Raw genomic sequence first — 25,240 nt, 5'->3', positions numbered from 1 at the left:
TATCACCAATCGATTAGAAATATTTCGACGCATCTGCTAAATTTAAAAATTTAACATTTTTTTCAAAATTTCAGTATTAAATATTGCACGATAATTCAACTGTTGCTTTGATAATTAAAATGATCACCGATTTTGAAAAGGATTGCCCTAACACAGATTTCTAATTTGAATTCCATCACGACTCACCAAACGGTGTTTATTCAATCACCGCGTGGTGAGTGGTGGTGTTCTCCAGTACACAACGTAAGGCTCCCCGCAAGCAGCTAGCTTCCAAGGTTGGGCTCGGATTCAGTTCCAATCACCGTGTGTGGTGGTGTCCGGTCGTCGGCATCAGCAGCAAGAGCAGTGCTTTCGACGCGTGGCGTTGAACATTGTTCTCCAGTACACAATGAAAGGCTGCCTGCAAACAACGAGCTGCAGTCCACATGAGCATCCATAGAAGGAAGCAGAAGGCGCACCACTTTTAATCGGAATCCGCAGCTCTTCGTGAGTTGCTGTGGGCCATCTATGTCAATCTCGTCAGAGGGCTGGCCCTTGTAGTTTTTAATCCGATGATAGTGACAGAAGTATCTCTGAAAATATAGCATGAGATCATTAATTGAAAATGACAATTACCGGGCTGGCTTGGTGACAGGGCTTGGTGACAGTTGAAATACTTTTCGAGTTCTTTACATTTAAGCTTGCTAATATTTTTGTCTGAATTTACGCGTTGTGAGATAACATCGTTAACAAAGAAAATCATGGAAATTTCTTTTAGTTTCTTAAGTGTTTCAATGTTTATCAACATGCAACGGGACTCATAAGAAGGAAGGGGAAAAGAGGTCCAGCCTAGTTTCCGAAGAGTTTTTGCCCAAACTACACTGCAATATTCGACAATTGATCTCACGTAAGCTATACAAAGTATTTTGATGGTACATGAGTCTAAAAATAATAATTAAATCTATTTACGATTCCAACATATTATTTGATTTGTAAATTGCGGTATTCACATGACCTACAAATGTCAATTTGATTCAAGAATTACTTCTAAGTCCCTAATTTTATCGCACCTTACAACCAGCTGGTTTCCTAGTGTACATGTGAAATCGAAATGTAGAGTAGTGTATTTTCTGGAATATATAATTAAAATAAATAATAAAGGACTTAACCGAGATCCCTGTGGAACTCGCGAGATAAGAATAACTGGCGAGGACGTTTTTCCTCTAAAGCGGACCATCTGTGTTCTTTCTGGCATGTATGATTCAATCCATTTTAAAGTGTGCTTGACATACCTAAACGCTTTAACTAAAAAAGTAGTAAGGGAATGTCCACTCTGTTAGTGTATAAGGATTCAACGATATTACTTCTATCCATTACTTCAATAAAAAAAAATCATATCATACCATAAGATTAGTAGACGTTGAACCATGTTGATTATTTGAAATGCGATGCCTAAGCTGGTTATACATTTTCTGGTTAATAATTGTTTCACACATTTTAGGAAAGCATGAAATAATTGCAATACCTCTATAGATTTTAATGGCCGTCCATTTGTCAGATCTAATAATAAATTAAAATGATTTCTTTCCATTTTCTAAATATCAACTGTTTTAAGAGATAAATTGTAAAGCCAAAACAATGGTTTCACAAACTAGTTGCTATTTTTTCAACAAAAACTGAGCTATTTTATCAGGATCATATCCTTTGTTGGCTCGGGACTTTGTTACAGAGTTAATGTACACGTGCATCCATCCCGCGTGATAGAGACACGCTTTCTATAAGATCGTAGGTGCCTGGTACATTTCCAGACGTATTATCACCGACAAACCGACATGACTGACCATAGCAAAAACAATAAAATTTCTGACCAAAGCACACTACTGACATCTGGCACCGTGTTCGCTGATAATATTTAGCTAAGCTATGAACTTGGCCATGAACCCGCCTGCAAAAGTTGTGACTTGGTTCGTGTCTGATCTATTCTGGACAAATTATTTTTATCTAGATCAAAAAATCGTATGACTTTGACAGTTCGAATCACTGCACATTTAAATAGGCCGTTTACGATTTTCGGGCATAAGTCATAATCAAGTGCCATGTCGGTTTGTCGGTGGTATTATTTCGCGTTTATTTTTTGTTCCTACGTGCCTCATTCGTGCCAAATGTGCTGTGTCTCATGAGCTAAGCTCAGCGAGCTCCAGGGAGATCGGCAGCGTACCTACGTCTTGCGTGTATGCTAAAAGTGGCTGGTTGGTGATAAAAAAAACAGCAGAGAACTGTTGTAGTCCTGTCACATTCTCGTGCTGCTAGTACTACTGATTTCAATTTGAGAGATTGTGGTTTTATGGAATTTTCGTGGTTCAAAATATGTATTTAGCTCCACCAAGTTCAAACGATGGAGGTGCGGCTCAAAACGGCGTCTGTTCTCCATGTTAGGAGCGGCTGATCACCGTCCTAGTGCCATCGTGGGACTCTTAACAGAGCTGTGCACGATGGTCCCCCGGCGAGACAGGGGGTTGGTGCAGGCCCAACAAGCCGCCCTGGAAAAAAAAAAAACAAAGTTGCAAATACCGAAGAAAGAAATACGGATCGGAACAATCGGCACAAACCTACGCGACGAAATAAGGACTACGATTGGAAACTCGGAACATGGAACTGCAAATCGCTCGGCTTCCCGGGTTGCGATAGGTTAATCTATGACGAACTTCAACCACGCAACTTCGAAGTCGTAGCACTGCAGGAACTTTGCTGGACGGGACATGGAAAAGCGGGCATCGAGCGGCTACTTTCTACTGGAGCAGGTGTACGACGGCTGTTCGCAACGGGACGTCAAAATCGTCATCGGCGACATGAACGCTCAGGTAGGACGGGAGACAATGTATAGACCGGCAATCGGGCCAAACAGCCTGCATGCCGTATCGAACGACAACGGCCAACGATGCGTGAACTTTGCAGCCTCTCGGGGTATGGTAGTTCGAAGTACCTTTTTCCCCCCGCAAGGATATCCACAAAGCCACCTGACTAACACACAGAAAACCGTAGTACCGCAGTGCGAACATAGATTCGGACCACTACCTAGTTGCAGTATGCATGCGCTCAAAACACTCGACGGTGCATAAAACCCGTCGAAGTCGAACGCCGCGACCCAACATTGAGCAACTACGGGACGCCAGAGTTGCCCAGGACTACGCGCAGTAGCTGGAAGTTGCACTACCCACGGAAGAGCAGCTTGGCGCAGCTTCTCTTGAAGATGGCTGGAGGGACATCCGTTCAGCCATAGGTAGTACTGCTGCAACGGCACTAGGTACTGCAATCCCGGACCGAAGAAATGACTGGTTTGACGGCGAATGCAAACTGTTAGTAGAGGAGAAGAATGCAGCACGGGCGAGAATGCTGCAACACCGCACGAGATTGAATGTGGAGCGATACAGACAAGCGCGGAACAGACAAAACTCGGTTTTCCGAAGGAAGAAGCGTCAGCAGGAAGACCAAGATCGCGAAGCGATGAAAAATCTGTACCGCGTAAACGACACACGGAAGTTCTACGAGAAGTTAAATAGTTCGCGCAAAGGCTACGTGCCGCAAGCCGATATGTGCAAGGACTTGCACGGTAACCTTCTCACGAACGAGTGTGAGGTGATTGAGAGGTGGAAGCAGCACTATGACAAGCACCTCAACGGTGAAGCAGCAGAAAATGAAGGGGGCACGGCAACAGACCTTGGAGCACGCGCAGAAGACGACAGGCTACCGGCCTCTGATCTTCAAGAAGTTTAGGAGGAGATCGGTCGGCTGAAGAACAACAAAGTAACTGGTGTAGATCAACTACCAAGTGAGCTATTAAAATACGGTGGTGAAGCACTGGCTAGAGCGCTGCACTGGGTAATTGCCAAGATTTGGGAGGAGGAGATATTACCGGAGGAGTGGATGGAAGGTGTCGTATGCCCAATCTACAAAAAGGGCGACAAGTTGGATTGCTGCAACTTCCGCGCGATCACACTGCTGAGCGCCGCCTACAAGGTACTCTTCCAAATTCTATGCCGCCGTCTGTCACCATATGCAATAGAGTTCGTGGGGCAATACCAGGCGGGATTCATGGGTGCCCGCGCTACCAAATTTTCGCGATTCGGCAGGTTCTGCAGAAATGCCGCGAATACAACGTGCCCACACATCATTTGTTCATCGATTTCAAATCCGCATACGACACAATCGATCGAGATCAGCTATGGCAGATTATGCACGAGTACGGACTTCCGGATAAAGTGACGCGATTGGTCAAGGCGACGATGGATCGAGTGATGTGCGTTGTTCGAGTATCGGGGACACTCTCGAGTCCACTCTCGAAGGGGGTTACGGCAAGGTGATGGACTTTCGTGTCTGCTGTTCAACATCGCGTTAGAAGGTGTGATCAGAAGCGCTGGGATAGACACGAGTGGCACGATATTCAGGAAGTCCATCCAGCTCCTTGGCTTCGCCGATGACATTGACATCATTGCACGGAACTTTGAGATGATGGCGGAAACGTACATCAGACTGAAGGCTGAAGCTAGACGGATTGGACTTGCCATCAACGCATCAAAGACAAAATACATGAAAGGGAGAGGTTCTAGGCAAGACAATGTTAGCCTTCCACCCCGAGTTCAGATTGACGGTGACGAAATCAAGGTGGTCGATGAGTTCGTGTATTTGGGCTCACTGGTGACCGCCAAAAATGATACCAGCAGAGAAATTCAAAGTCGCATTATGACAGGGAATCGTGCCTACTTTGGACTCCGGAGGACGCTCCGGTCAAATAAAATTCGCCGCTGCACGAAGTTGACTGTCTACAAGACGCTGATTAGACCGGTGGTCCTCTACGGCCACGAGTCCTGGACTATGCTCGTGGAGGACCAACGCGCCCTTGGTGTTTTCGAACGGAAGGTGTTGCGTACCATCTACGGTGGAGTGCAGATGGATGACGGAACGTGGAGGAGGCGAATGAACCACGAATTGCACCAGCTGCTGGGAGAACCATCCATCGTCCACATTGCAAAAATTGGGCGACTACGGTGGGCTGGGCACGTCGTAAGAATGCCGCACGACGACCCAGTGAAAATGGTTCTAGAAAGCGACCTAACAGGAACAAGAAGAAGAGGTGCGCAGCGGGCAAGGTGGATCGACCAAGTAGAAGGTGACCTGCGGACCCTTCGCAGACTACGAGGCTGGCGAACTGTGGCCATGGATCGAGTAGAGTGGAGACGACTTCTTCGGACAGCAGAGGACAACAAGGCCTTAGCCTGATTGGTAATGTAAGTAAGTTCAAACGATTTCAAATCAGCTCCTGATCATTCTCATAAAATTTGTTCTCATTAGGATGCGAACTCATACTGCACTTGGCCCTTTGAAGTTTATGTGGGAATTGAAAAATTGAACGTTAGGATAATTAGTAATTCACCCATATTCTTGTTTTCGTTCGAACCGTATTTTCCTTACAAAAAAACTTTTTTTTTTGTATGGAAAATACGGTTAGAACGAAAACAAGAATATGGGTGATTAATTGATTAGGAAGATGATGTTGTCATAAGGCGAAGACATCAAATCAAGAAGACTGGCAACTGTGCCAGAATCCAAGCGACAGATACAGTAGCACTGCGCTCGAGTGAAGGTAGGAGTAACGCATAGAGAAATGAGCAAATACACAAACCATTTTTCTTAGGTTGTAATCTTTGCTATCCAATTGGTTCGAAGCATTTACTTTTTCGCGGCAGATGACGCGATTGTGTCGGTCTCATAGCGGTCGTATGAGAAAATTGTTGCCAGTTTTCTTGATATGTTTACTTTGCATAAGGGCAAGATGCAGTGTTGCCCTGAAAACAGCCGATTAATCCTACCAGCAAGTTATCAACTTGGAAATTAATTAATAACAAATTTTCTTGACATTCAATTAAAAAGTGGTTTTCAACAAAGTTGTAGCAGGGAAATTTTCAAATAAGAGGGAGGGGAGGGGGGGGGGGGGCTCTGATGGACAACTTTTCCGTAAATGATTATGCCTGCACCATGAGGACAAAAAATACACTTTTCTTATAGTAATTCCCATATAAACTTCAAAGAGCCAGTGCAGAATCGTTTCGCCACCAAATTAGCTCAAATTTTGGGATATTGATCAGCCTGATTTGGATCCGATTGATCTTGGTGGATCAAATTGATAGGTATTTTGCAGCTGGCAGAGAACCAATAGTTCGGAGGGCCCTTTAAAAAAACTTCATTGTTGAAATTGATTCGTGTGACTTCATTCTTCAGTATTTTCAGCCTTTCAAGCTGTAGCCGACATCACTAGTTAATTCAAACATGTATTTAAATTTGAGAACTGTTCAAATATATTTCGACATAAAGCATGGTGTGTTCGTCCCAAGTAGTAGTCAACATATTTGTCACACTCAACGGTCAGTATCTGAATCGAAAACCATGTTTTCCAAAATTTTTATTTAGTAGGCTCAATATCTTTGAAAGCTCTGTGGAGCCGAAGGACTAAACAAATATTACAATGGAGATCTAAATCGATTTCCTATATATGTTTTGTGCTTGCAACGCATCGAATCTCGACAGATCCACAAACCCTTTCTGCCGAGGATGCTGATATTCGTTTTTGCATGCTTTATCGGCCTCCTGAGGGCACGTCCATTATCACCACCACTTCATGCAGCACCTCTACCACTTCCTCTGTTGATTTGCTGGTGCTGTCTGACAATGCACCTACAGCCACTACACCAGGGTACGAACTGCTATCCGAGTTGCAAGGAATGTTGTAGTTCTTCAAGAAACTTCGGGATACTTCAGGGAACTTTTTAAAAGTTCAAGAAACTTTCTTGAAGTGCAGATTTTTCTTTAAAGTTCAGCTAACTTTGTAGAAGCTCACCGAACTTCAGTGAACCTGAAAAAGTTATAAGACAACGACACTTCATACACCTCGCAGCTCGTAATTGACAGTATGGGCTGAATAAGGCTATTCATACTATCGCTAATGTGATTAGTAACACTTATGCTTCGTTTGACTTTAATGTCCCGTTAACGGTTTTCACTAGAACACTGTCCTGATTTTGAATGTTTCTTTGGTATTATTATTATATTTTATTTTATGCATTAAGACCAACATTTGTCAGATGAATCATAAGCTCAATTTAGTGAAATTATTTGAAGTTCTGAGTTCATGGAAAAGTTCAGAAAACTTCGTAGAAGTGGTAACTTTATACAGGTTTAGGTATCTTCGTAGAAGTTTATTGTTTGATGGCAGGGAACCTCTTTATTATTCAGGGACCTTTTTTATAACTTAAGAGCTTTGATGAAACCTCATGGACTTCAGAGTTCAGAGAATTCCGCACAAATTCAGGAAATTTCGTGCGTCGAACTTTGCAGAAAATCAACGAAAAACGTAGACGTGAAGCAAAGTTTGATGAAGTTTTGTGGACTGCGTAATAATTCGCGGAACTGCTTATAACTTCATAGAAGTACAGGGCATTTTGAAAAAGTTCAGGGAATTTCGTAAAGATAGAAGACTTCAGGGATCTTTGTTTCAGTTTAGGGAACTTCATAGCAGTTTGTCAAAGATCTTAAAAATCTCATTGAACTTCCTGAAGATGAAGATTTTGGACCATTGTTTAATTTCAAGGTATTTTGAGATTTGAGTAAATTTTCAAAAACTTAAGGAAATTTTGTAGATGTTCAGGAAACGTTGCATAAGTAACAGGATATTCTTTCAGATATGCTCCCTAGACAGCCAGAAAGTTTTAAAAGATCAGCATTTGCTGATGTTCTTCTGTTCTGAATTAGCGAGTTGCTACAAAAAAAAGGATGACTTAAGAATGTGCTTAAGTTTTTGAATATCATAATTTTTAAATGGATAGATCAACTTTCAACACGGTATTTTTCAAATTTAAACCATACTCTGGCAACATGGTGATTTGATTGGTTGATCTGTTGCAGGTTGTAGCAATGGCTGTACCACTTTCTGGTTTGTTGTAGCGAGATGGTGGCGCTTAATGGTCACTTTGTGGAATTATGTTTTCACCATTGAGCAATGTCAAAATTAAAAAAATTCACAAAAAATTCGAGTTTTTTTTTATTTATTCAAAGGGAGATGTTTCTCAGAGTCTTAAACTATGTTCATCATCGATCGAGTTTCCACTTGCTGCAATTACGGCCTCCACACGCTTCCGGAAAGCATGGCAGGTTCTAATAATGTAGTCTGGATCCATTTCTCTCCAGGTACGGGTAAATGTTTGTCTGAGGCTTGCTGTACTCGGGTGGCGTTTAGAACAGGCCTTGGCCTTCATGACGCGCCATTTTGAGTAATCCAGCGGATTACGATCGGGGCTGGATGGCGGCGGCCACATATCCTTCGCCCAGAACGGAAGATGTTCCTGCAACCACTTCTGAGTGCGGTTCGAGGTGTGGCTTCGGACCGTAAACCAGGTCCATTTTTTTGCCATCGGAAGCCACCAATCCAAACACCATAACGCTAGCAGGATGCTTGGTCAGATACACGTTCTTCTGCTCGTCGGCCACGTCTTTTACCGGAAGAGAACTAATATACCGGTCGGTTCTGGAATTTGATACGGGATCGGCGGTAAACATGCTCTCGTCGGTGAACAGGATAACCGGATTTTTTCGCTTAAGATTTTCTTACATCGTTTGACTCGTAGCTCCCGGATGCGGTTGGTAATCATGTGAGTTTTTTTTCCGTGCCATCGACTTCGCCCCGCAATCTTCCTTTACGATCTTCTTTGCGTGTTCCTTTGCCATTTTCCTTATTGAACGCGGGTCAATCCACCCAAATCTTCCTTTTGATAACAGCGATAACCCTCGGAACCCGAGCTGACCTCGGACGACCTGTCGCCACCTTCGCGGATAGTTGTCCTTTCTTTTCTCGGTCTAAAACCCTTTTGACGGTCCACCGGGACACTCCCACGGCGATTGAAATGTCTTTTAGTGACATTTGCGCGTGGGACGAATCACGAATACGCGGCCACTTCGTCATGGTGCAACTGTCAAACTAAGTAAATCATTTTCTTTTATACACAGCCTACTACGGTATGAGTTATAGGTTACGTGCATGCAAATAAAACCAAGGCATTGTATGCACAGGTAAAACGGGAACCTTATTTGTACGATGGTGCAAACATTATCACGCATACGGTATATTGTCGGGCCGCCACTAAACCGGACCACGCTAGCGCGACTTGCGACCCGACGTTCAGTCGCGACAATGTGGTTTGACGTGTTAATGTCAAAGTGCTGTCATTACTGTTGTCACCAGGTGGATTTGCAAATAATGTTTTTTTTTTGTTAACTTGATCCCATCGCACAAGAGTTTTGATTAAAAATTGTCCTCTATTATGAAGCCAAACACAAAATCTAACATAATTATTTAAAATATTCGTGGTCAACAAGCAGCACGGTTTATCATGCGCCTTACGGCCATTATTTTCTCGAATATTGAAGAAGGATCTTGATATCATTTATGGAAAATGCCGATCAACTATTTACGAGTGGTTCTTCAAGTACGAGCGAGATGGAATTTTCCGAAGGAAGCAGCGCCTGTAAGTGTTTAAGAAATTCAACACCGATATGCGTGATTGGCTTGTCAACCTATATCAAAACGAGCCTTTCTTGTTTTTGGACGAAGCGAAACAGCGATTCCAACAGCGATTTCTGCTATCGATAAAAGTGTCATCTATCTGCACAATATTGCATGAATCTGGAATGACCTGGAAGACTATCGAAAGAAGGGCTATCCAGATCGGAGAGGATGAGATGGTCCGGTTTGTTAAGGAAATGCTTGCAGTTCCATGGGACTTGTTTAACCTGGTTTTCCTGGACGAGGTTAGTATTGACAATAAGGATATGCTGCGCAAAAAAGAGTACGGAGTTGTTGGCCAGAAAGTTATTTATCGCGGGGAATTCTGTAGAAAGCCTAGTGTTTCTTTCTTATGTTTTCTAGGAATAAATGGTATGCTAGATAGTTTCTGGATGGCAAAAATGTTTCAGCTGTAGTCGAAACTTTGCTATAAATAATCCCCATGTACAACGGTATCCTGGGTTTCACTCAATTTTGGGTTTTCGATGGCGCTCGCATCCATTGCGACGCCAATATCATAAGATATTTTCGCTCTATTGGCATCATTCCGATATTCCTACCACCATATTGCCCATTTTTCAACCCTATAGAGATTATCTTTGGCTTGATTACGGCGTACCTTAGAAGGAATTACCAAGAGACTGGCTCCATTTTGAAAGAAGTTTGTGCAGCTATGAGTGCATTCAATGTCTATGAGTGTAAGCAGATATTCGAAAACTGTGGCTACTTACCTGGGGCGTTTTTCTTGCAGAAAAAGGTCTGGACCAAGACCCTAAATATATGGATTTTAATATTATTCCTGAATGAAAGTCATCAGCAGTCATAGATTTGATGAATAAAAGAAATGTGTATAATAGTTGCATTGTTATATTTGTTATATTTTGATAAAAAAAGAGCACATGTGATAATTCCACACAACGCACTTATTTTCATAATCATCCCGCATGATCCACATCCACGCAATTAGTCACCTTATCGGCTATCTCACGACTAAGGTTTGATTTTTCCGGTCGCGTAACCGATTCCATCGCTGTAAATAGTTCGAAATTCACCGATCCTCAGGCGGACATGCTGTCTATTTTTTGTTTCATTCCTTGCAAGATATTAAGGACCACGTTTAAGTCATTCAAAAGATCAGTCATATCACGGCACCATGCATCATTATTTGTTTGGGCAGCAACCATACTCCAATGAACATATTGTAGTGGAGCCGCTTCCGAGACACCAGTCCAGCGAACAACTCGATAGGAGGAGATTCAGCTTGCAACATTCGATCACGGTTGTGGGCTGGAATTGATCAAGTTTGTCCCCAGCCTCCAGGAACTGAAGTGTCCCTCAATGTGGGAATGACTGCTTCGTAGCTCACTAGCTAATACTGAGTCATCCCTAGTTGAATGCACCCCTGAGCGGTCAGGGCTTTGAGGTGCAATCAATCTTCGCATTACTAATTGATACTGACCTAATGATTCCTCCATGACACCAGCAGCCGTGGTGTGATACGTTATGTTGCATAGATCTGTTTCTTCACCGTATCTTGTAGCGAAACGAATTTATCGATGTCCTCAAATTCTGGATCTTGTTTTTCCGACCAGTGAGGAACTTCTTCTACGAAGATCACCTGTCGACGTACCAGTTTGCAAGCTTGTTTCCAAATGCATTGAAGTATCTCCTCGAGTGAATTCCCATTCACAAGTGTTTGGGTTACTTCCTTTGGCCGCAGCTGGCTTTTATATAAACGCTGGACATAGATCCCATTGAAGCAGAATTTTGACTGCACTCCTTCATCATCCGATCCAGAAAACTCAATGTCAAACTTCATTTCCTGACTCGCTGTCTGATGTACTGATGGCATGTCCGTATCGTTAACTTTTCCACCAGCACTGGAGTCGATGTTGCTGGTACCTTCGAGTGGGTTACCGTCTTGATAACCATCTTCTTCCTCAAGGTATTCTTCTGGTCCGTACGAACTGTAAAAATAAACCCTACATCAAGATAAACTAACTGTCTTAAACTTCATAAACTTACCCGTCCATTTTCACCGGATAAAAACAATAACAAGGAGCAAGTTGACAAAACTGATTTCAGACTGTGAAGAATAATTGACAACAAAAACAACACGCTAATCAGAAGTACGTCACAATACTTACGTTTTACTCACACTAAAAAAACACATTTCATAAAAAGTGGGCTTATTACATACACAGAATATAAGATTTTTTAAATATTAGAATGATGAATTAAATATTTTAAAAAGTCAGCACACAGAATATTTTACAGATTTCGGTGAAATTTTACCGAAATCTCAACAGCTGAACGTTCGGTAAACAGTTCGGTGATTTTTCAAATCACCGAACAATCTGTAAAGTTGCAAAAATGTTATCTGTCAAAATTGCCGAAAAGTTCTGTGATTTTTCACAGTTGTCTTGTTATTTTTCACAGATATACTGTGTTTTTTTTTTGTTAAAATAAAATGAATTTACCGAACGATTCGGTATTTTTTCACAATAATTCTGTGAACTTACAACTCATTTCTGTTGGTTCTTTTTGGTTCTAATGAAATAAATACTGAAAATCAAAATATTCTGACTGTTATGCAAAAGTAAGAAGTGTACGATAAACACACGTTTATTTCCAGAACACAGTCTTAACATTGAGATCCTCAATACTTTTCTTTATTCTGATAAAATAATCAAAAACTTTTTTGACGATTTATTTTATTGTAATGAAAAATTTGTGATCAAAAATCACATGTAAAACCTTGTACTCTTTTACAGCTTCGTTTAAGAAATAATCTCTGTTCAAAAGCGATTCGTTCATGAAACTACATTCATTGTTTTCATTCGTTTCGCGGAGTATTATTAATTGTGATTACCAGAGGAAACTCCGCTGTTTTATTGAACAAGCATGGTTAACGGGGAGAATTTTCAAAGTAGTGGATAAAATTTAAGTCACCGCATGTTAGAACTTCATTCCTGTTGTACTTAATTGTCCCACGCCCATTACTGCTCCGACCATAAATAAATAAAATTGTTTGTCACAAGGTGCTGGAGAAACATTGAAAACATAGAACGACTCCAACAGGACTGAAAATGATGATTTTATATCCAATTGGAGAGGAACAACAGTGTTCCCCCAAACAATCGCACAATCAGTTGATTCCTCCAGCAATGTACCTCTAGCATACAAAATTGGCAAGCATTTTTGATCACCATGTGATGGGAAATCGTCTTCTGCCTGCATGAAAAAAAATAGTTAATAATAAAACCATGCTAAGACATTTGAAGAACACTAAACTTACATAATTCCTCTCAAGGGATTCTTCCTACTTGCTTCTTCATATCTTACTCTTTTAGACCCACGAGACGGATTCTTCATGCGGATAATTGCCAGCGCACGAACGAAATCTAGTAGTCATAAAGTCAATGTTCAAGTTATCATTTCTTTTTCAAAGTTGACATCTCTTAAAAAAGTTACCATTTTTGAGTTCACGATTATTCATAATCACTTTTGGTTCCACCGTATTCCAGTTTTCCATAAACGGTTTCGCTGTCGGTTTGAGTTTTTGGAAATCAATACGGATCTGCAAAGTTGTAATATTTGTCTAAACGGAACAATATTTTCAAAAAACACTTGATCATATACCAAATCTCCATCGTAGGCCGTTATAACAGGAAAATCTTTTGCAAACGAAAAAAAGTTTTCCTCGAACCGGTATTTCTGTCGTCTCTCAAACGTTTTGTTCCATAGATCGATCACATGGGATTTTGTCTGCTGGTTTGGTACAATGAATCGTAGCTCATCTTCCTAATTAAAAAAGTAGTTTCATAAATTTAATCTTGCAATTATATTACAGATACTTACGGCTTCAACCAAATTGATTTCGGTCTCCAGATTGCTTTCATGAACTGCTTCTTGAGATTTTACTATGCGAGGATGACGCTTTGATGCTCGGTCAACGGATGTCCTAGCAAGGTACTCCATCCTGTAATGGATCCGGCCTGCGTGACGATTTGTACCTCGGGCATGGGGATGGAACCATAAAGCCTACGAAAGGAATTTAAATGCAATTGTTAAACGGCATTACTTAAATCACCACTTAGATGCTTATTCACCTGCGGAGTGTCAGAGGAGTTAGCTGCCAGTGTAGGATAAAACCGTATCAGGGACACAGCTATTTGATTTTTATAAAAATTGCTTGGACGGCTGCAACGAAAATAATTCTCAATTGATAATTGTTGATTTTTTTTAAATGAAAGCAGCATGCACAACTTGCTATTTAAATGAAGATAATTTATAATAAGTTACGGTTTGATGGAGAAAACAACAAGCTAAAAGATAACACTAAATATACGCAAGTAATACGGCTAGCACCAATCTCAGTGGTAGTACTTCGTGCTAATAGCATAGTTCCTCTTGCCATAGAGTGCTGTCACATATGATGTGTTGGTTATCGAAAGTCAGTTGATTTTGCGATTTGGTGTTATCGTTGGCTTGTTGCTTTCGCAACATAACCAATATAAAGATGAGCAATCAAAATTTTACTTACCAACCGTATAGTGCTTTCAAACAGCCACAAAGTATGTTACAGATCTGCTTAATCATCGTCTCCTTAGGCTTGGTCTGTTCTTTAAGGACCTCCATGATTGCAAGACCATTTTCTGTCATCTGGAGAACGCAGTCGATATCAATTATCTGAAATGGTATCGTTAGTTAGTACAGAATGCATATTTTAAGACAACTTATCCAAAACCTTACCTCATCAAGGCATATTCCTTGATATGGATTATCAGAGTCAGTAGGAGCAGATGGAGCTTGGAAACTGGCATCTTGTGTAGCGTGATCCTTATTTTGAAATAATTCTTCGTCAATATACTCTACTGCAACTTCTCGGTATTCGTGTTGTAATCGCTGAATCAGCTTAATCATCTTTGTTGTAAGGTTTAATCTAATGAAATCTTTATCATCTAACTGTAGGAATGTTTCTAGATCGTCGATTTCTTCTCGCTCTAAATAAAAATAGACGTCAGTGAATAAGCAATACAATCTCTAGAGCGGTGATGAACGAAAATTATACTTTTAATAATCACGGTTGTAAAATTGTCTAGAAATATATTTTTGTTGCAGCTGTACGGCGACCAAAAGGAATACACAGTATGAGTAAAGCATAGTTGTGAGTAAAGTAATTGCTGGCCATCCAATACTTGCACCTCATACGCGTCGAAAAAACTGCTATAGCATACAGTTTCCACCAACCGCAACAAAAAGTACATTTTTCCATCAATAACAGCAATTTCTCTAATAATTCCATAAGCAGGGAATAAATTATCTGCGTGCTGATTTATGCCGATCACAGCATTTACTCTGAACTCAACCCCATTAAATATTGCAGTTTTTGGTATGAACACGTGTTGTACTGTTGGATCCAGAAGTAGTGAACTTAGACATTCATTACGACCAACGAGTTTTCCTGATGTGAAATTCAACTTGTCACAGAATGGGTTGTCCAATAGATTCAAGGTCATTTTAACACATTGCCTTTTGGCCAAACTACGACAAATATTTTTGAAATTTTTACATGTAGAAGCTTGGTTTTTGGCGACTTTGTTGGTTTGTTCAAACTGCAGACAGTTATATTGCTTCATGGATCCACTTTTTTGAATGCAAAGGGCGTAATGTTTGAGGTGATGTAACTTATTTATGCGACGGTCGAAAGTTGAGTAGAATGTTTGTTCGAAATAATGCAGGTCCTCTTTTAATTGGTAAATTAGATGTTGGGAAACGACTGGAGACATTATAATTTTTACGATGTTGATAAGATGACCGATCATAACCATCAACTCGCAATCCGGTGGTACCTTGTGCCCAAACAGAAATGGGAAAGATCGCAGTAACAAAAATGTTTGTGTTGATGTTTGTTTCAGTTTGTGCATGTTCGGATGTACTAGTATTTCATGTGTGAAATTTGCTGAAGGCTTGTTGTGGCGATCAGTATAGCCATAGGTAAAGGTGTTTATGCGATTGTTGATAAATGGTACATCAATTTTCAAATGTTTCCGCTTGTAATAGTGTGATAGAATACTAGTTGTATTGTTAACGGAACAACCCCTTCTGCAAAATCGTGCATTCCATCGAGATTAAAGTTGTCCGATATATGATAGTTCTGTAGTTCATTTAGGATACACCCTGATGCTTTCAATCCGCAATCCTTCGGAGCAATCCATCCTTTTTGAACAGCATCAAGTTTTTCGTCGTACCATTCTCTATTTCGCAGAGCAAATTCGCCAGATGGGTTGTTATGGAACTCATCTCTGGAAATCTGACAAATTCTACAGAAGTAGTTGGCACTTGGTCCTAGGAGTCCAAATACGTCATGTGCTGCAAGAGTGTCTCCACAAAACATTGTAACTACAGATTTTAATACAAATTTTTCGTTACCATAGTAAACCGTAACACCCTCTTCCAGTTTTCTCAGATCAGCAATCAACGGTTGTAGTATTTTCTGAAATCCTTGTTTTTTAACGTCAATCGAATTACAAAAAAGCAACGGGAATACTGTTTTCGGAAAGCTGTTCCACTTTTCAGGAAAATTCTGAATTTTAAAATTGAAATTGAATACTTTATTTATGCCAGCTCGTGAACTAAAAGCATTACCTAATTCAACGTCATCCTGGTACAAACTAATACGAATACAGTTGGGATTTTCCCGGAAGTACTCACTGTTTTTAAACAATTCGTCTGATTTAAATGAACTATACTCTTTGACGCATGGAGAGTCAGCTGCATCTGATTCTATTAAAAGTTTCCTTTTGGAGAGATCTCGAAACAAAAACTTCAGCGTATCTATAATGCTTATGTAGGAGCCAGTTTCATTCACCAAAACTTTTTTGGGAAGTGAGTCAACGTGTCGAACATCTTGTCGGCGACTTAACAAAATATCACGAGGAATTGGAGCTGATACACTATTTTTTTTCCAAAAACTTGGTTTGTTTTTGTTTCTCGTTGTTCTCCTGGAGTGCTTCCAAAATGTCATCCATATTATTCACTTTAAACGGACCACTTCACAAATTGTGTTCACAAACTGGCGCTTGCAATTGTTAATATGGCTGACAGCTGTATTTACAGAAGTTCGGTGAAAAACACAGTATTCGGTAAAAATAGCTACGCCACCGAACTATCTGTAATTATTTCACTGACTTTTGTAAACTTGTTTGGTTTCACCGATTTATGTCGAATTAGTGGAAAACATATTGATTTTACAAAAAAATCTGTAAAGTTTTCGTTTACAGATCAATTTCGGTAATTTTTTTCACAAAATTCGGCGATCTATTCTTAGTGTGCAGATTGGCAGATTGATGTGTCTAGATTAGATGATAATATTTTCTTACGCGTTTAGATTCTCAATTTTATTTACTGCAATGCGAGAAGATTTTTTTAGTGTGTATTTCGCAAGTGAAATAGGAATTGGGGTAGTTGCGCCCTCCTTCTGAATTTCTATCAAATAGGCAATAGTGAACCGGTTATTCGAAACAGCACTTCCTTTTGTGTTTAAATTAATAAAGTTTTAATCCATCCTTATTTCAGATTTTTATAAAACAAACCTTTCCACACCTGCAATTCAACCCTGCGTCGAGTCCCCCCATCGACCTCGCAGTCCAATATCGCATTACCTGTCTCTATTCATGCGCCTACTTTATTAGGCTTATTAATGATGCTCGGGATATGCTCTTGTTTCCCCCACTGTCCTTTTCTCATCGCCCGCGCCGCACAAAAGCCCACACTCTCCCAAAAGGCTCCTCCTGTTTGAGACTAGGCGGTTCGCCGCTCTTCGCAACAACGGATCGGAACAAAAGCGCTCGTCCCCTGCCTTTCGTATTCCGCGCGACGTGCTGCTTAGTCGGACTGCAGTCACCGAAGAAAAGAACGGACGTCGTCTTCGTCTTCGCCGTCGTCATCGGCTGATGGCAATTATTCTAGAAAGCAGCAGCCACCGCAGCCAGCAGCTCAAAGATGAATGGAGACTAAGCCGGCCGTAGCGTAGAGAGCCCGGAGATCTACGAGCCGCGGGAATGACAACTGATGAAATTACGAGTTGCGTGCCGCCCGCCTGCCGGATGCATTCAATTGCGGTTTGGGCGGGTATCATCATTCTCTGCTCTGCGAAATGTGCGGTTCCAGGAGAGTTGATGGCAGAGTTTGTGTGTTTGATGTGGGAAAATGCCATACGCAAATTTGTTGCGTCGGAGCGGCGTTTTTTGTTGTTGTTGTTGAGTGAAACATGAGCCAATCGATGATGGGGATGCGGTTTTTTTTTGTGTGTGCTGATGCTAGTTCGGAAGGTTGTGAGAACTTTCGGTATCCGTCTTTGATCCACCCCCAGAGCTATTTAGAGCTATTCATAAGGCAAAGGAATTAAATTTAAATTAGAACCCAACCGAAGCGATTATGGACTGCGGATTTGGTACGTAGGTAGCTACTCCTGGGAAAGGTAAGTGATCCTTTCTATTCCTGAGTTCATTCGACAATCAAGTAAAAAACTGAGACCTTTTAAACTATCCTAAACTAATTTTTTGTCGAGTAGAGGGGATTTAATTTCCAGGTTGGTTTAAGTACTCAAACCAGCGGCCCATGTTGGAAGTGCTAATGAGATAGAGGATTTTTTACGGTTTTGCTGAAAATTCACAAGCGATTGTTGGTGATGGAATTAATTCAACGACTGAGACTGAGAAGATGAGCCTCCACCCATCACCACCGGTGTCAGGAGTTTATCCTGAGAGTGCTCGCTTCAAAGTCGAAAGTCGAATCAGCCTTTATGGTGGTGATCCTTTTTAAATTTACAGAAAATTACATGAATAATAAATTTATGATTACTTTGTGTGCCGTTCCAACCACGAATGATGCTAACAACAAACAGAAAGGTTCACCCGAATGAGCGCTGCGATGTTTACGCTACCGAGCAGAGCTGCCAGGTGGTTTAATAAAAAATCTGTATCCACTCTATTAAAAAATCTGTATTTGCTGTATTGACGATTTTTTTCTTAATTAATCATGTTTTGTTGTTTTACAAATACAGTGCATACAAAATAACCATAAAAAGTGCTTAACCACCTATTCGGGCTATCGTACTAACCATACGGGATATAATTGCGCCATTTGTGATATCGTCCGTACTTATTTATAAGAGTGATATGAAGCCGTTTGAAAATGTATGGAGATTTTAGTTTCTATTCATTATCTTCCTGATAAGCAGTTTTAAATGCAAAAAAGTGCACGAGTTCATTACTATTTGATATTTTTAATATAGATGAATACAATTAATTACATCATTTGTGTGGTAGTTACACCGAAAAGTCGAGAGATGTCGCCCCGCCAGTGCTGGTAAAATCATTTTTGCAGTATGGAGAATATCAGAAAATCCGCAATTTCTTACGAAATACATTTTCAATGCAAGTAAAATGTTTACGAGTACTTGTATTTGTACTATTTTAATGTGCTTGGGCACTTTTCTTGTATTTAACATACATGCTTATATTGGAAATATTCAATTAATACTGTAAATCCCCATACAATCTCAAATCGTTTACTACCAGCTCCATATGCATCCGAAAGCGGTTGGTCCTCTGGTTGTGAATGCTGTCAAAAACACCGTAACATGATTAATTGTCGATGGAAATGAACAACAAGAATTATGTTGTTTTCATTATTCCTGATAACTCAAATTGATTTCATTTTGATGGAGTTGATGGCTAACAGAACAAAAATGAGAGCTAAAAGATATGCGAAGAATATCAAAATTATAACATATATTGATATTGAGAACTTCTTGATAACTTATTTTGATATAGATATTTTATTTAGATTACAAATTTAGTTATCAACATGTTATTGCATGCATGCCGAAAAAACAAAATAAAAATACATCAAATTTTGATGTCATCATGAGTTATTAAAAGGCAGCTATATAAACGCACAGTGGAATCGGGCGTGACTGCGTTTTCCGTTGGAGGGAGTGAGAGAAGCATAAAAGAAACAGCAACGCCTCGAGCAGATCCCACTGCGAAAAATATGGTTTTTAGCACAACAATTAATTTTGGAGAGAAGGGGGTACGCTGATAAAATCGAGCAAGTTATTTTGTTTTTATAAATTTTGAATTTTTTTTTTCTCGAGCATTTTATAAAAATCTGTATAAATCTGTATTGTAATTTAAAAATCTTTGATAAATCTGTATTCTGTATCGGGTCTGTATTAAGAATAAAAAATCTGTATAATACAGATAAATCTGTATAAATGGCAGCGCTGCTACCGAGACACTGACTGACATAGATGAAAAGTTCTGCTGGAGCGGAAGGACGAGGCCCAACGCTAATCACTGAGATACCAATGATTATTTCTGAATGTGAATCTGCATTTATCCACCTATGGTGAGATCTAACCTTTTTAATTAAATCGAATTTTTAGAAACTTTCCAGAAGATATCCAGAGCATGCCCACGTGTTGGTCAATGTGGTCCTGTGTACGTAAGGTGAAAGTTATTGCTTTTCAGTTGGTTTTGACGCCACACCCATTCAAACCACACCCAAATTCAAATTGCACCAACACTAGGTATTGAAAACTAGCTAACAAGAGGAGCATTCCCAAGTAACATTGCAGGTTTTATGGAGGTTTTAAAGTATACTACAAGTCTAAATCATGGTCTTCAGAACCATTATTAAACCGAAATTGTTACTTGGGTTGAGATTTTGACCAGTTATGGTAAGTCCACAATTGAAATAACCATTTCATTGCCAAAATGGTGGTTGATTTTCAAAATGGTGGATTCAAGATGCAATATCGTTGTAAGAGCAATGACAATTTCAATTCCAAGATGGTTGAATATTTACAAAATTGATCATTCAAGATAGCAGTAGATTTTCAAATTTGAGCATTCAACATGGTGGATCATTGATAAAATGTTAGATCCTTCTAAATAAATTAATGTTAACGTTTGCATTAAAAAAATGACTTATTTCGAATGGCTCATAATCAGCTAGTTTCTCTCTGCTTTCTCCATAGTCATAGCAAGCATGCGCGTAGTTGGTTGATTGTAGCGAACAAGTTTGATCAATTTTCAATAGTATAATAATGGTAAATTACTATAATATGCACACAAAACAAATCTTACATCAAATCTGAATCAAATGGTGTGAAAAGAATTGAAATCCATCAATAAATGGCCACATTATAAGTGACACTTTTTCGTCACACAATTTTTTGATTTGCACCCCAGTAAAGTCTACAAAGACGTATACCTACTTCAGAAAATTGAATGCTTTAATCAACCATCTTCAATTTGCTTGAAACATTGCGTAATTGTTTTCTTTTTCCTTGATTTGTTTTCCGTCGATCTTGTTTTCCGTGCTGAGCACCAATGCTACCGACGCCAGGAAGGCAGCTCCTACACCTGGACCCTATCTATCGACCCATCAACTCATGAACCGGGGACCAACGGCTTTAATTCTCTTCCGAAGGAGCGTAATCAGAGATGTTATGTCTCAGAAAGTCCCGGCGGCGCCGACTGGGATTGAACCCAGGCCTGCTGGGGTTAGAGGTAATTACGCTTACCACTACACCACTGCACAGTGGTTTGAATGCTCAATATCACGATTTTTTTTATTTGAGCCTTCAATGTGGGTTTTTTCACTAAGATGCCTTTAAAAGAGTTTTTGTATAAAATAAGGTGCAAAGACTAGTGATAGGTTTAAGTTCGGAAGTCCACCACAGGCGGCGCTGCAAAATCTAACTTTTTACATTTACAAGATAGGTATGTGGTGTCTTTAGCAAAATTGTAGATAATTTTACTACAAAAATCTTTGCCCATTACATTAATCCTCTATATGCCTTAGTTTTTGAGATACGCAGCGTTTTATATGACTGTTCAACAAAATTTGGTTTTTTTCAGTTTTTATAACATATTTTAAAAACAATAGGTTTTAGAAGACTATAATGTACAACAAATATTTGTATTTAATCAAAATAACAAACTTTTTAAAGACGTTCAAAAGGTATCAATAACACAGCTTGAGTTATTCACAAATTTAGTAAAAAAAAAATCATATTTTGTGCCCTCACAGACAAAAATCCGGCAAAATCCGGCAGGTGAATCTTTAATAAGATGAAAGATTGTTTAAAAGGGATCTCAAATTCCATTGAAACGTTTGTCTCTTTTAGTATCAACGTTGATTATTTTGCATTTCAAAAAGGTCTTGACCACAGGGCATCAGAGTAATTGCCGTAATGCTCATCACAGTAGTCTACTTGAAAGCAATATATAATATTGAGTTAGCTACTATTATATTATAATTAAATGATTTAACGTATTACGTTATACATCATTGAATGTATGTATATATAAATAGTTCTAAAATATAAACAAAGGTTACACAATATTTGGAGTGGCCAGAGCCGAAGAAAATACGGAAAACCCGGGAAATCACGATCTGAAGGACGAGTAACAAAAAACGCGTGCGAACATAATCCGCCCACCAAATTCCCTATGGGAATTTCCGATCGAAGTCTTCTTGGAACATACTCATCCTGATCCAATGGTATGGTTCTTATCTTCCTTACATCGCGACGAGTAGTACCAGATGCTGTTCGGACTGATACCACTCTGATTGCTCCATCTGCTCCTGAGAAGGTTTCGATGATTCTACCCGTAGGCCATTGCTTTGGCTTCGAATAGTCGTCCACTAGTAGAACGAAGTCGCCGACCGAAACGTTGTGGGATGAACGTTGCCACTTTGCCATCCGCTGCAGAGATCGCACGTATTCTGTCTGCCATCTAGTGCGAAATTCTTGCGAGAGACGCTGAACGAACTGCCAACGTGACATCGAGCTAATTTGCCGCTCCAGCAAGTTGACTTCGGGAACGGTGGTGAGTGCACGACCGATGAGAAGGTGAGCAGGAGTGAGAGGTTGAGCATCGATAGGGCTATTAAAGATCGGTGTAAGGGGCCTCGAGTTCATGGTGGCAGCAATTTGAGCTATCAGCGTGGACAGTTCTTCGAAGGTAAAGATGTAACTGCTGGTGATCTTCGACAAATGCTGCTTAGCAACCTTGATCACTCCCATAATCCTCCATGGTGTGGAGACCGAGCTGGAATGAAGTTCCATTCCACTCCCTTGTTGGTTAGAAAGTCGACCACTTCATCGTTGTGTACAGAAGAGTTGAGTTGCGCGTACATTTCTCGAAGGTGCTTAGCTGTTGCTCGGAAGTTCGTTGCGTTGTCCGAGAACATTTGGCCTTTGTTTCGCACCTCTGGTCCTACGTCCAACAATGCTGACTGGACCGGCATAGTCCACACCAGTAATCGCAAATGGTGGATTTGGTTGAACTCGATCAGATGGCAGCTTACCCATTTGTTGATGCGTTGGTACTGGCTTAGCACGTGCAAACGTCACACACTGACGATAAGCCTTCCTTGCTGCACTTGCACCACTAATTATCCAAAATCTCCTCCGGGATACGGCTAGCAGTGTTTGTGGCCCGCAGTGGTGATGGACAATGTGGTCATGATTTAACAGATAAGATGTGAGGATAGAATGGCGAGGTATCAATATAGGATGTCGAACGTCGTAGCTGAGACTTGACTGTTGTAGTCTTCCAGCCACCCTGAGCATACCCTCTTCGTCCAGGAATGGCTTGAGTTGGTGCAAACTGCTGTGCGAACTAACTTCTCCATCATGCCGCAAACGATCCAGCTCTTCACGAAAGTGCTGTTGCTGAACGTGGCGAATGTAAACTGTTTGGGCTCGCTCAAGCTCCCGTGGTAACAGACGAGGAATCGATCGAGAGTCAGGATACCTCAACCGAAGAATACGAGCAGTGACCCGAAGCAGCATCCTGAGATCGGGATAATATCGTGCCATCATTCCATCGAGAAAGTCATTTTCATAGAGAGTGATGAGAGAAACGGCTACTGCACCAGCTCTTTGCTCCCTATCAATGTGCTGTTGGTCAGTGTTGGTCAGTGTAGGGATGTCGGTTGATTCACATTGCTCACCTATGGGGCTCCATGCAGGACCATTCCACCACAGACTGTTGTGCTGAATTTGTTCTGGCGATGCACCGCGCGAAATGAGATCAGCGGGGTTTTGCTCCGATGCGATGTGGCTCCAATTGACTGCCGGTAGGTGCGTGGTGATTTCTGCCACCCGGTTGGCAACAAAGGTTTTCCAGCGGGAAGCACCGCCGTTGAGCCAGGCAAGCACAACACTTGAATCCACCCAAGCTCGTATCTCGAAGAAAAGTTGATTGATGGCGCTTGCTACGTTGTTGATGAGTCGTGCGAGGATCACTGCAGCACATAACTCCAAACGTGGCAGCGTCGTTCGTTTATTTCCAATTGGCGCAATCTTGGACTTTGCGCAGAGTAGATGTGAACTATTATTCCCAGCATCGTCGATCGCCCGGATGTATATGCTCGGATGCATCACTGTAGCCGTGCAGGAAAATTCGCGACGTCCTGTTAGTGCCGATAACTCGTCTCGGAACCTGAAAGGAGTTGAGAAGGGCCAGACCTTGCACGAAAACTTGCCAGATATTAGTCAACTCACCAGGGGGAATAACATCCCAGTCCACCTTCAGTTCCCACAAATGTTGCATCAGTAGCTTCGCTTTGATGATGATAGGCGCAAGCAGACCGAGTGGGTCGAAAAGGCTGGCGATGTTGAAGAGAATGATGCGCTTTGTAGGCTGAAGGATCTTGGGTGGTTGGACGCTGAACAGGAATTCGTCACTGTACGGCTGCCAGTGGATCCCGAGGGCCTTGATGGTGTTGGGTTCGTTGAGCTCGATGGGAATTTTCATTTCAAGGTCCGCCTCAGGAACACCTTCTAGGGCTTCGGTGATGGAAAGCTCTTGTCGAAGTTGCTTGGCTTCATCAGCAGAATCAGCACCCGTCAGTACGTCGTCGACGTAAATCCCCTTGATAGCCTTCTCGACTGCATCCGGAAATTGCCCTTGATGGGAGAGCAGAAGCTGCTGTATACATTTTGTCGCCAGATACGATGCGCTTTTGGTACCGTAAGTAACGGTATTTAGACAGTATTCCTGGATCGGCTTGTCCTCTGACCAGCGCCACAAGATTCGAATGCAGTTTCGATCCTCATAGTAGAGAAGCACAATTCTATACATCTTTTTTTTTTTTGTTTATTAATTTATTTGATAAGGCTCAACCGAATTAACTTTACAGAGCCGAGGATTCTTGGTCACTATACAATACATCTTAAAACTATAGTCAAAAGGTACAACACAATAAACACTTTATCTTCCGCTATCCAAAAAGCCTCCTCCATCAGTACTGGAGCCGCTTCCAGTGGTTTCATTGTATGGCAAATTGTTGTACGCCAACGAGGGTCAGAGCGCGTCCATTGCAGCAATGGACGCAAAACGTGGTCAGCACTCACACATTCATCACGAAACGGTTGCTTTCCAAAGTCGACGACGCATCGACCGAAAGAACTGCTGATGAAGAACAATGAGGAGGACCACACAATGGTTGCTGCCGAGAAAACAGACGATCGCGTAGCACGCATCGAGAGTGGCCTGCTTTTGTCGACAGCCGAGTGAACACTGAATTCTATACATCTGTTTCACATCACCGGCGAGTACA

General features: G+C 41.0%; 1 protein-coding gene and 2 pseudogenes across 1 annotated transcript; all 3 read right to left on the bottom strand.

Annotated features, from left to right (window-relative positions):
* Window positions 1-10,524: 10,524 nt before the first annotated feature.
* LOC135705563 (uncharacterized) lies at window positions 10,525-11,622 on the bottom strand (annotated as a pseudogene).
* Window positions 11,623-12,532: 910 nt separating this feature from the next.
* Window positions 12,533-14,245, bottom strand: LOC135705562 (uncharacterized; annotated as a pseudogene).
* A 28-nt stretch (window positions 14,246-14,273) lies between these two features.
* Window positions 14,274-24,762, bottom strand: LOC135705561 (uncharacterized). The gene is made up of 3 exons (XM_065227336.1): window positions 24,164-24,762; window positions 23,249-24,120; window positions 14,274-14,281 (listed from the first exon to the last, which is right to left on the bottom strand). Exons 1-3 carry the CDS (start codon window positions 24,760-24,762, stop codon window positions 14,274-14,276), a joined length of 1,479 nt encoding a protein of 492 aa, XP_065083408.1.
* Window positions 24,763-25,240: the final 478 nt, after the last annotated feature.

This window comes from Ochlerotatus camptorhynchus, unplaced genomic scaffold, assembly GCF_037179485.1.
Source record: "Ochlerotatus camptorhynchus isolate MF236.1 unplaced genomic scaffold, CSIRO-AGI_Acam_v1.1 ptg000268l, whole genome shotgun sequence".
Lineage (NCBI taxonomy): Eukaryota > Metazoa > Arthropoda > Insecta > Diptera > Culicidae > Ochlerotatus > Ochlerotatus camptorhynchus.
The sequence above is the reverse complement of the archived record's forward strand: the minus strand, read 5'-3'. Positions and strand labels throughout refer to the sequence as shown.

What these genes read in the sequence shown, in the direction of transcription:
- LOC135705561 (XM_065227336.1), bottom strand. Translation starts at nt 24,762, where the DNA reads ATGTATAGAATTGTGCTTCTCTACTATGAGGATCGAAACTGCATTCGA. An exon ending in GGTGAGTTGACTAATATCTG is followed by an intron (nt 24,121 to 24,163) that starts GCAAGTTTTCGT and finishes AACTCCTTTCAG; the next exon opens with GTTCCGAGACGAGTTATCGG.